This window comes from Entelurus aequoreus, linkage group LG03, assembly GCF_033978785.1.
Source record: "Entelurus aequoreus isolate RoL-2023_Sb linkage group LG03, RoL_Eaeq_v1.1, whole genome shotgun sequence".
NCBI classification, from domain to species: domain Eukaryota; kingdom Metazoa; phylum Chordata; class Actinopteri; order Syngnathiformes; family Syngnathidae; genus Entelurus; species Entelurus aequoreus.
Window position 1 is genome coordinate 59,818,311 of NC_084733.1, and position 12,464 is coordinate 59,830,774.

Here is a 12,464-nt window from a genome sequence, read left to right on the forward strand (position 1 = left end):
GACTTGTTTTTGGCTTTATCAATAAGATGTAGTAATTCCTCATATCGGCATGATAATTATATGTCCTATATTTATCGTGCACCCCTAATAAAAACACAGAGGTGACACGAAGGCTGTTTTTGTCTTTAAAAAAAAATCTATAGAATGAATGGAAAAATAAATATATAAAATAGCTTCTGCATCTTTTGATTTTTCAGTGTGAAGCCCATCCATCCATCCATCCATCCATCCATCCATTTTCAACTTAGTGGAAAAAGTTTGAACACCCCAGCACTTGTGCCTCAATTAAACTCAAACCAGTAAAATGTAACAAAACGTGTACCCGAAGAACAGTGAAGCGTTTTGAAGAGTCAAAATGTGTACATGTTGGCAGAGCTGCATACTGTATGTATCACTTAATCAATTCATACCATCCACTTTTGGTGTTTCTTTGGTCATGATCCACTCCCCAGGGTGAAGCAATGACTGACCATAACACATGTCAGACTCAGTGCTGGAGGAAGAGAATGCAGACGAAGAGGAAGGTGTCATCTCTTCAAGTTTGAAGAAATCCAGGCCTATATTGGTTCCGGCAAAGAACCGGCAGCCTCCAAGACAGCCACAGCGATTTCTTCCGCGCTTGTTTCGAATGCCAGCCTCTTCAGGCCACAAGAACCAAAGTCTTGGGAAAAAACGAGGTAAAGAAAATACAAAATAAACAAGCTGATAGCTAATCATCCATAAATAAGGCTGAAAACACCAAATGACAGACTGGACATATCTACCTTTTGGTCTGTGCATCATGTAGTTCTAGAAAATGTCGTTGGACTTCACATTTGGCCGAGTGGTCAGCAGCCAGGGCAATGTCTGCTGTTATGAGATTCAGGTTGACTGAGCCTGCCTCCAGCCAGACAGAGCGTCGCAGCACTGGGGCTTGGCAAAGACTTGGAGGCTGACCTGGACCTTGCCCCTGCCCAGCTGGTGGCAGCCTGTTTACCTCACTGTGCTGCTGCTGTTCAATGTACTGTCGAATGTTTACGTCCTGCACCACAGCACTGATGCCCTCTCCCACTGCCTGATTGTGCAGGTTGCAGTTGGCCACACGAATAATACCCATCTGGAGTAATGATCATAAAAAACAGTCTAATGAACCCTGTTTTTTATGTGTCCTTGGCACTAGTTAACTCATGTTAGTTGTCACCATAACTAAAACCGAAACGAGCAATTGCTTGCACATTTACTTGCAACTTTCGTCAGACACTTGAGGAGAATGTACGATTATACAGATTGTTAACATACAGCAGTTTGTTGAGTGCGTTTTCCTCCATATGTGCATATTTTTTATTAGATTCTTCAGTTACCACATATGTCATACTCTTATCAAACAGAGCTGATGCTTTAATTATGTTGTATGTCTTGAAATATATAATAAAACTTTCATACATGCATAAATCATTCTTCAGATGACTAACAAGCTTAGAAATACTGTAAGTAAATGGGTGAATTTTGTAAGATATTATGTATTTTTCTTTTATATCCAGTAATATTTCTGTAATATTCCATAATAATTGTTATTATTTTATATATTAATTATTTGTATTATCATATTTATAATTTTAACTGCAATCTTCCTTTTGTTGCATCATGCTATATGTTGATATTGGATTGTACTGTTAGTTTTCTAACCATGGGAAGCACTTTGTGAGCTCTTTCTGTGAGAAGTGCTATATAAATAAAATGTATTCACTTTTAGTATGGTACATCAGTGACTATGGAAAGAAACTACCACCATGCTAAATTCAGCAGTGTGCATATATTTACGGTATATTCAAAATGTGAGCGGTCTCTTCCAAACAAACTACAATACAAATGTTGCTGTTGTGGTTGTGAGCTGATGATGAAGTTAACAATAATACAACGCATGTCAACATAAACGGACTGATTGTTCATAGAAATTACCCTTTTGGGTCCTCAAATGTTATATCAACAAAGGTAGTGTATGTCGATGTCATCTTAAGTGGGTACTTGTTATAGTAATAAAAAGATTGCGATTGTCCAAGACCTAATGAGTTGGTCTACATGGACTAATTTTCAATATCAACGGGCCCGACAAAGATGTTCCACTGTACAATTCATAGTTAACATGTAGATACATTTAAACAAAAAGTCACATATCTTCTTGGGTTGCATTTGAGTTTTTTTCGCAAAAGGGACCAGTACGTGCTAATGCAAGGTTCAGTTGGTTCTCTACAATGTATGAGAAGCGTTGTTGTAGACCTGATCTGTCGTTAGTGTGTGTGTAAGTGCATTGCAATAACTTCTGTTGTGAATTGGCGCTATTCCAATTACTGTACATTGGGGGAGGGGGTTTCCACATGACAGCAAAATGATATTATTTTACAATAAATCATCATTATCATTAAGTAAATACAGTAAGTGTGGGGTTCATTACTTTGATGTTGGCAGCACAACCATGTTCAACAATAAAAAGGTCCACTCCATCCATGGCCAGTCGCATCATGGTGTACTTGAGCTCCTCTGACGATCGACAGTGACCGGGTAAGCATGTCAACTGAAACAACAACATATTGGGTGGTTTACAGTGGTTGCGTCAAAAGCACCCTGAGTGCCTTGGGTGAGACATTTATGTAAAGCCCAAAGGGACGGCGTGGCGAAGTTGGTAGAGTGGCTGTGCCAGCAATCGGAGTGTTGCAGGTTACTGGGGTTCAATTCCCACCTTCTACCTTCCTAGTCACGTCCGTTGTGTCCTTGGGCAAGACACTTCACCCTTTGCCTCTGATGGCTGCTGGTTAGCGCCTTGCATGGCAGCTCCCGCCATCAGTGTGTGAATGTGTGTGTGAATGGGTAAATGTGGAAATACTGTCAAAGCGCTTTGAGTACCTTGAAGGTAGAAAAGCGCTATACAAGTATAACCCATTTATCAGTTATCATAACTATCTCTGCTTAGTTTAGCAGTCTCTATGTTTTTAATTTTGAAATAAAATCATCACATAGTCTATAGCAATGTCTGTTAATTACATGTTTAACTATCATAAATGAAATACCACAAACATTAAAGTATTTTTTTTAATGTTCCTGAACATTTGAGAAAACAATACCAACGTACTGTAATTGTTTTAAATCAGCCATGTACCATATGATCAAATTACAGTATAATTCAGAGGTGTACTGCTGTATTGAAGAAAAGTCTATAGCTGGAGCAGATGAGGTTGAACAGGTAAAAACATTATTAACATGCCACATTTTTACATGAATGTGGTAATACCTTAGCATCACAGATGCGGCGGTCAACGCCATGCTGGCAAATGACAGAAGACTTTGGTTGTTCAAGCTGGAACTCACGTGACACCACATGGAAAACGAAAGTCTCTCCCCATTCGAACAAGCTTGCCACCTATCCGTCAAACACACAGATGCATTCAAAGAGATTCAAATGATTAGAAATAGAAGCCATCCATTTAATTTGTTAGATAACACACACACCTGTGGAACAGTCACCCTGCCAGTGAGACTTCCTGCCTGCATGTCAATGAGCCAGGCATACTCCAGGGTGTCACTTCCTGGTGGCAATCCCTGAGCGGAGAACATGGCATGCGCCCTCATCTGCAGCCCGGACAGGCTTAGATGTCCATCCTTCAACACACCATCGGCTGTTGGGCGCTGTCACCCAAAGAAGGAAATATATAGCATATAGCAGTTTACATTGATATAACAATGTTCTCAAAAACACACAGTGGAATTATTACTGATTTCTTAATATGCGGTGCAGTACATATATAGTGGTACCTCGGCTTACGAGTGCCCTTGCTCACAAGATTTTTTGGAATACGAGTTGTTTCTTGGTTGATGGTTATGAGCCTTCCCCACTGCCAGTTAGCGCAGCAAATAGCTCCGTAAGATCTGCCCGAAACATCCAGCATCTCCATTCATCCATCCATCCATCCATTTTCTACCGCTTGTCCCTGTTGGGGTCGCGGGGGGTGCTGGAGCCTATCTCAGCTGCATTCGGGCGGAAGGCGGGGTACACCCTGGACAAGTCGGCACCTCATCACAGGGCCAACACAGATAGACAGACAACATTCACACTCACATTCACACACTAGGGCCAATTTAGTGTTGCCAATCAACCTATCCCCAGGTGCATGTTTTTGGCGGAGGGAGGAAGCCGGAGTACCCGGAGGGAACCCACGCAGTCACGGGGAGAACATGCAAACTCCACACAGAAAGATCCCAAGCCCGGGATTGAACTCAGGACTACTCAGGACCTTCGTATTGTGAGGCACATGCACTAACCCCTGTTCCCATCCAGCATCTCACTCACTATAATTATCTTATAGCAGATAGCTAGTAGCGAGACATAAACATATTAATGTGTGCTGACAATAACATTCAATTGTGTGGAGAAGTTGCCATGGAGATGTATGTATATATTTTAAAAAGTCTAATCAACCAAAAATGTTACCTCCACTGTTGAAGACCTTTGATCTACACCAGACCTGGGCATTCTGCGGCCCGCGGGCCGCATCCGGCCCTTTGTGCGTCCCTGTCCGGCCCGCGTGAGGCCAATTATAAATTACAAAATAAATTTAAAAAAGTATCTATGTCGAGTGTGCAATACAACGGTGCTGCTTTTGTTTTGAAAATCGTTATTTGTATTACTTCCGTGTGGACGTATGCGTGTGCGTGGTTGTGAGTGAATGTGAACAGCTGCAATTACAAAATAAAGTTGAAAAAACATCTATGTCCTGCGCGCAATACAACTGTGCTGCTTTTATTTTGAAAAGTATTATTTATAGGCGTGTGTCCGTGTGTAACCTGCGAGTGAAGGTGCACATGCAGCGACAAGTGATGCACGGTTTACACCCGAGACGCTAAAAAGAGAAAAGTTGATGAGGAATGCCGTGTTTTCAACAAGGCATGAACTGCAAAGCAACGTCCCCTCTAAGGTGCGTGCCTGCGCAATTGCGCACTGCTCAAGCGTCTGCTGCGCGCAGCAAGTATATGCCGCGCACCAAATCAAATCCCATCTGAATTCTAAACAAAATAAACATATTTATTCTATGGAATTTTGCAATGCAACTTTGAGTGACAGTGACAACAAGCGGCCCTAATGGTGTTCGTCAACACCGTTTACAACACTGTTCAATTGAACACCGTTCAATTATTGTAACGTCTATCGAGATGCTTCGAGGACAGGAATTATATCGATCACTTTATTGAGCAAAACTGTTTATATTCGGACATAACCACACCAAAAACATGAGTAAAACAATTCTATCTCGAAAAACTAGTCATTTTCTGCCGTACAAACCAGGCCAAAACCAACTTGTCATCTGTCACCAACACGCATCGCACTAAACCACTGGTGCGTTTATGGCCACACAAAAAGTCGGACAACTCAAACACCACACAAAGTTACGCTATGACTCCTCAGTCATACGTGTGCTTATTTTACTGTCATTTATTATTAATGTTAATTTATTTATATTAGTCATGGAATGCTGTTACACACACTATGTTGAAGTATTACTATTATTATTATTAATTATTATTATTATTATTATTATTTATCTTACGGTATATATCAAAAATAATATTGAGCAAAATTTAATTGAAATATTGTCGATGTGGCCCTCCAGCAGTGCTCGGGTAGCTCATGCGGCCCCCGGTAAAAATTAATTGCCCACCCCTGATCTACACCATACTGAAGCAAAAATGAGGTAATGCAAAATAAAGGCGTAAACATAATTATTTAACAGAGGACATTCATCCATGAAAATATGGTAACACTGCTGATGGTATGTTTGATGGAGAAGCAACTCACAGGAGATGCCATATAAGGCTATAGATTATTAGTACAATACTGTAGTTTTTGTATTGCATTTTTTAAAGATATTTCTTATCTGAGGTGTGTTTTCCTTATTCATATGCATGTTACACGTTAAAATCATGTTTTGGGGGGCTAGGAAAAGAATATGCCAATTCATTGCGGAACATTGATTTGTGATACGGTAGTTTGGGTTACAAGTTCCGTCACATAACCAATTCAACTTGTAATATTGGTTACATTCAAATTTCTTAACAACCTTGTAATGCTCTATTTTATCTGCAAGCAAACCATTGTCTGTCTTTTTGTGCCAACTCAATTTATTGGCGAGATTTTATTTTATTTTTTAAATCACAGATAATTAGGGCCACTGTGGTGAGAAGTATTTCTGTGATGTCCAAAATCATCTCTACGGTCTTACTCGTGCTCAGCTCCATGTTGTGCATTCTAAATATTTAATAAATTCAATCAAAAGTTCACTTACAATGGATCCTATGAGAGACCTTCAATTCTGCCTATAAAGCCCATAAAAACATCCAAACACCTCCATTAGGGTTTTAAGGTCCTAAATTGGCTGTCAAAGTGCCCCAACTTGTCGGCTTACCTACTCAGATGTCTCATGTCCAGGTGAGATGAATGATTTATGATCAATTATAAACTTACAGGGAGCAGGGAAGTGAGGAAACAGCAGACCACTCGATGATGTAGACATAGGGAGACAATATCACTAATACCTGGTTAATAATCAAGTCACAAAAGTGTATGCCGCTTTTTGAATGGTTATTTATCGGATTTTATGCGCGGAGTAGTGGAGCTCCCAACTTTTATTTACGTTTATTTAATATTTACAATGCCTTAAAAAAATCCATCCGAACGAGTGGCAAAATTCTAAAAAAGTGCAGTTCCCTTTTAAGCTTATGTATGCTACGTTTAGTTGGCTGCCTAGAGGGTGTTCGCATTCAAACAAAAACAAGCATATAACCCGCATTCTTCCGAGTTCGACCATATGAGCTATATGCTCCATTATTACACATGCACATAAAAGTACAGAAATAATTTTATTTTTTAAAAGCTGTTTGTAAAAGTGTATATTACAGGAATATAACAACCACCTTAACCATCTGCTTTTACACCCTTTTTTCCTGAAGATCTCTTTTCACTGCACAAAAAAATCTCCACTATTTAATCTAGTTTTACTTGGTATTCTTACCTGATAGTTGTCACTGATGAAAATGTGAAGAGGAGACAGAAGTAGCTGAAGCATTGTTTCTTTGTAACCTTTTTTCATTTCAAAACATAACCGCTCTAGAAATCCAGATGGACCTTCTGGGCCCTCGCTGCTGCAGTGCTGGACGTACCCAGAGGGAAAAATAGGACATGTATCAACACATTTATAATGCAGTATAATCCAAACAAGAAAAGTGTACAAGGAAATCTAATTCTAGATGCTCTGCAAGACAAGAGGCGTACATGGAGTGCCTTCCTTTTTAAGATTGTCTTGTTGACCCTATAAACTCCCTAGCACACGTCTGTTCCACCCAATATCTAACTTTACATTTTAGAACAATATATACAAATAGAACGTGAGTCGCAAGTTTTACCATAGGTAGTCGACCATGTACTTTGTAGAGATTGATGTAAACAGTTATGTCCCAAGGCCGCAGGTCCAAAGGATGTATGTCGGAAGTTTCCTTATGTCCACTGTCTTCCATTCCCAGAGGAGACCACCCGAGGCCAGATGAGGACGTGGACAAAACAGGACTAGACACAGTCGTTTCAAAGTCTGTGTACATATCATCTTCGCCAAAATAGTTTTCCTGTGAAAATATTAGAAGGACAACTGATGGATTGTGGGTTGTGTTAGCCCAATGTACGTTTCCATAGCAATTTAAACATTTTCATACTTTGATGGCAACTAAAGCTCGAAGTAAAGGTCCATAGAGCATAATTTGAGAATCCGGGGACATTTCCATCTCCACATGAAGTCTGTCAGGGGGAAGCTCTGAGGGGTCAGTGGGTATTCGGCTGTGGCCAGCTGAAGCAGAGATGTAGTGTGGGTGGATGTGATGTGCTGAAGTGTGTTCTGGGGGCCGCAAAGCTGACAGCATGGATTCTTCCATCTCAGACACTGAAATTAGGAAGGAGCCTTTGAAAAGTCTTTATAAACAATGTGTGAATGGTGTGGTACTGTGGTAGAGAAAGCTGAAAGTTTACATGACTGCTTAAGTTGCTCATCTGCTTTTTGGGGATAAATGGGATGCCATGTGTAGTCAATGATGAGCAGGAAGTTTGGTACACTCCAGCAGTCCACCCAACCAGCTCTGATGTTGGGGGGAAAAAAAATTCTAATCACAACATAGTCACAATTCAGAGCTGTACAATAAACTGAACACAAAAAGGACATTTGTGCTTGGTTGAGTGTGTCTTTGTTGTAACAATGCTTATTGGCAATAAACTGTTGATTACCCTTGAAATGGTGCCGCATTTGTAAGGAAAGTGCATTTGTAGGATGAGCTGCAGAGCTGAGTACATACTCATACAAGCCTTAGCAAATATAACTTGGATATTTGCTAAATCTTCTCTGCCAAGGCCACACGGTTTCATAGTTAAATTCTAATCACAGAGGTTTTCATGTTCCGTTTACATTTAAGATATATTCAATTTTAAAGTGTAATTTTTGGCCCTTGATAATAACATCTCCATAAGTATCCTGTTTTAAGCAGCTCAACACAAAACTATTGAACCAAACGTACAACAGTCCTCTATCTTTCACAATTCAAGCCAAAAATCAAACCACGGTCCACGGTGCAGCCTTTGGCATTTGGCCGAATGCTCTTAACGGTGGCATCCGGCATAAAGTGAGACAGCTTTGCGACACATTACCTGTCCAAATTTAAAGTATTTGTAACTAGGTTTGGGCCAATACCAAATTTTGCTGGATGATATATTGTCCCATAAATAATTGCCAACGAACCATAATATTGTCAACAATACTTGAAGACCAATTTAGTTAGTTAGTTTCAGTTTATTTCAAACATGCATAAAATACAAATACCATGTAATGCATCACATATTTCCAGTTGTTTCATTAAGGCCCATCTGAAAAGGAGTAGGACGAAGCAGAGCTTATTTAATCCCACCACTTTTCATATAATAGCATTTTTATCCCATGTTTTTGTTCTCTGTTTGTGACAGAACGGTGAATAAATAAATAAGTAAATTAATTATATGATAAGTAAAAACATATTAAATGCAGAAATAAATACTGTATATATATAAACATATACACAATAATTAAAGTTCTCATAAATAAATAGTAAAGTGATTTATGGTTCACCTAGGACAAGGGTCGGCAACCCGCGGCTCCGGAGCCGCATGTGGCTCTTCGATCACACTGATGCGGCTCAGCTGTTGAAAATAATTAATGAGTATTTAATTAAAATGTATTGGATTTTAGTTAAGTCATTTTCAAAATGTAATTCTATTAAGATTATTATACACTGTGTGTATTATATACACACAGCCCTGCACATGTTGGAGGAGGTTTTGGCATTCGAGCGCAAGTTGACAGTGCTTGCCAGAGATCTACAGAAAGGTACACTATCACACTTCCCCTGTTTGAGTGAGTTCAAAAAAGCTCACATTGTGAATTTAGAGTATTTACATTCTGCAGTCATTGCAATGCAAACATCGTTTGGGAAACGATTCAGTGAGTTCAGAGAGGAAAAAAACACATTATCCTTCCCTGTCACTCCCCTCAGCCTCGATCCATCCCTGTTGAATATGACAGCATTTCCAGGTGTGAGTCCATCTGATCTTGAGATGGAACTGGCTGACATAGCCGACAAAGACATGTGGGTGTCCAAGTTAAAACGCCTGACACTGGATCTTGAAGATGTTTCACGCCAGAAGGCCGTTCTTGCTCAGAATCACAAATGGTGTGATATTGAAAACCTCCCCAAACCAGACAAACGTGTGTTCGAATCTTGGAACGCTATCCCCGACTTTTATGTGAACATGAAAAAGTATGCACTTGGAGTCCTGTCGATCTTTGGATCCACATATGTATGTGAGCAGGTGTTCTCCAACATGAACTTTATTAAAAACAATACATCGCACACGCCTCACAGATGAGAGTTTACAATCCTGTGTGAAGATAAAGTATAAAGATAAAATCATACAGCCCTGATGTGGAGATGCTGTGCGCTGCGTTCAGGAGCAGAAATCACATTGACCAAGTATGATGAATATTTTAATTTCCTATTATTTTGCATATATTCACATTTTTTAATTGTTCAATGAAATAGACATTTTATTATTCAGGTTGGCAGATGACTGCATGGCGCCAGTAAAAAGATGACGGCACAGAGAGAGAGGACGGCATTTTTGGTTCTCTGCCAGTGGATAATTTAAGTTCAGCGTTTTGTTTTTTCATTACTACAAGGACTTAAATAAACATTAAGTATTTTACTTAACCTTCAACCCGACGTGTTTTTCAGAGTTAAAAACAGTTTGTTGCAAGCAGAAATTGTATTTCATTTTCTCTGCAGTCGTTCATTGATTTCATAAATAATAATAATAATAATATCCATAATAGTTTGTTTATACATAGCACAAAGCAAAAAAATCTTTATATGCAGTGTTACTTCATTTTAAATTTCAAAAGAGTTTTGTGGCTCCCATTGTTTTCTTTAATTTGTGAAACGGGTCAAAATGGCTCTTTGAGTGGTAAAGGTTGCCGACCGCTGACCTAGGAGATGAATGAGATAAAAAAAAAAAAAAGGTTTTAAGATGTTTATCATAATTCTTTTTCTTTGTACTTTGTGAACACTTATAGTTTGAACAGTTTCTTAATAAGTGTTTTGTTTGATTTCATTATTTAATCCACTCCATAATTTATTTCCACATACTGATATGCTAAAGGTTTTAAGTGTTGTACGTGCATACAAATGTTTTAAATTAGATTGTCCTCAAAGGTTATATTTCTGTTCTTTTGTTGAGAAGAATTGTTGTACATTCTTGGGTAGCAGGTTATAGTTTGCTTTGTGTATAATTTTAGCTGTTTGCTAAGTTTTGTTTACTAAGTCGTTGAATTTCAATATGTTTAATTAAATAAATAAATGGTTTGTACGTTCTCTATATCCAACATTATGTAATCTTCTAATTGATTGGTAATACTAGCGAGCAGTCGAGAATATGGAGTGATTTTTGGTCGAGAACATATTTTGTTTATTCATTATTGAGGTGTTTTTTGCGACTTTGTTGTATATTTATTTATACAACAGTTTTCCAGTTAATTTGATCATCTATTACACTCAAACATTTGTTTTCTTTTACCCTTTCAATATCTACTCCCTCTATTTGTGTTTGCGTTTTACTTTCCCTTCTACTGTTACCGAAAAGCATTATTTTTGTTTTGCCGAGATTCTAAAATAGTTTGTTTTTGTCAAACAATCTTTTGATTGTTTATTTATTCTGTTATTATTTGTATTAGCTTCTGTGTGTTCTGTCCTAAACAAAACACAGTCGTGTCATCTGCAAATAGTTACTATAAGTTATTTGTAACTTTACAACTGTTGCTTATATGAAGATTAAACCATTTTGGGTCCAGTATTGATCCCTGAAGTACGCCACAAGATGTGTTCAGCTGCGTAGACGTTTATTCTCCTATCTTTACGTATTGCTTCCTATTGGTTAAGTAGCTTTTTACCCAGTTCAAGACCAAACCTCTGATGCCATACCATTCTAATTTGTTTATTAAGATATTATGATTACCGGTAATTGTGTGAAATGCTTTTGTTAAATCCATAATCACTGCAGCAGCACATTTTTGCTATCTACTGTACTGGTGATCTTTTCTGTTATTTTGATTAATGCCATTGATGTTGAAATGTTTGCTTTGTATCCGTATCGGTTGTCTGTAAAGGTTCTGAAATATCTTCAGTAACCTTTTTTCACCGTTTCCATATCAATTCTGTTACAATCAGTTGATGTCTTGGATTGACAGTTTTTCACAGCATTGATTGTTTCCTCTTTTGTCACACTTTTGAGGAACATTGAGTTGGGATTTCTGTCTATAGTGTCATTTCCTAAACTGACTCAGGATCTGCAATATTTTCCTCCAGATTTGATCCAATGTTCACAACTTACTTATTGAAGCTTTCAACTACTTTGTTCATATTGTATCTTGTATATTGTATTTTAATAATGCTCTTTAGGATTTCCCATGTTTCTCTAATATTGTTTTTGTTCCGGTTTAATAATTGACTGTAGTTAGCTTGTTCCTATACGTTTTGTTTTGTTGCAATAATTTTTCATTCCTTTTGTCATCCATGGTTGATTGTTTTTCTTTTGCTTTTTACCAAGTTGTTTCAATGGACAATGTTTGTCATAATGCATCATGAAAGTATTTAAAAAAATACAACATGCATCATCTAAATCATTTTTACTGTATACATTGTACCAACTTTGATCTCTCAGATCATTTTTGAAAGCTGTCATATATTGTTCTGTGCATATTCTTCGAAATGTTATTGTGTTATCAATGTTCCTCTTCTTCTAGTTTCCGTCACAGATTGTGAAAACTGGCAAATGATCAATGATGTTGGATATTAGCAGACCACTTGTGGTATAAATA

The 12,464-nt window shown here is 38.2% G+C and overlaps 1 protein-coding gene across 5 annotated transcripts in view; it reads right to left on the reverse strand.

Annotated features, from left to right (window-relative positions):
* kiaa1109 (KIAA1109 ortholog) overlaps positions 1–12,464 on the reverse strand; it is a 260,969-nt gene that overhangs the window by 161,501 nt on the left and 87,004 nt on the right. For all 5 annotated transcript variants that reach the window (XM_062042306.1, XM_062042308.1, XM_062042307.1 and 2 more), the window contains exons 18-26: positions 8,042–8,148; positions 7,732–7,955; positions 7,429–7,644; positions 7,038–7,175; positions 3,484–3,660; positions 3,266–3,394; positions 2,432–2,551; positions 765–1,096; positions 411–661 (exon numbers count right to left, since the gene is read on the reverse strand). In XM_062042306.1, coding sequence (XP_061898290.1) covers positions 411–661; positions 765–1,096; positions 2,432–2,551; positions 3,266–3,394; positions 3,484–3,660; positions 7,038–7,175; positions 7,429–7,644; positions 7,732–7,955; positions 8,042–8,148 — 1,694 coding nt within the window. The remainder of the gene's footprint in view (positions 1–410; positions 662–764; positions 1,097–2,431; positions 2,552–3,265; positions 3,395–3,483; positions 3,661–7,037; positions 7,176–7,428; positions 7,645–7,731; positions 7,956–8,041; positions 8,149–12,464) is intronic.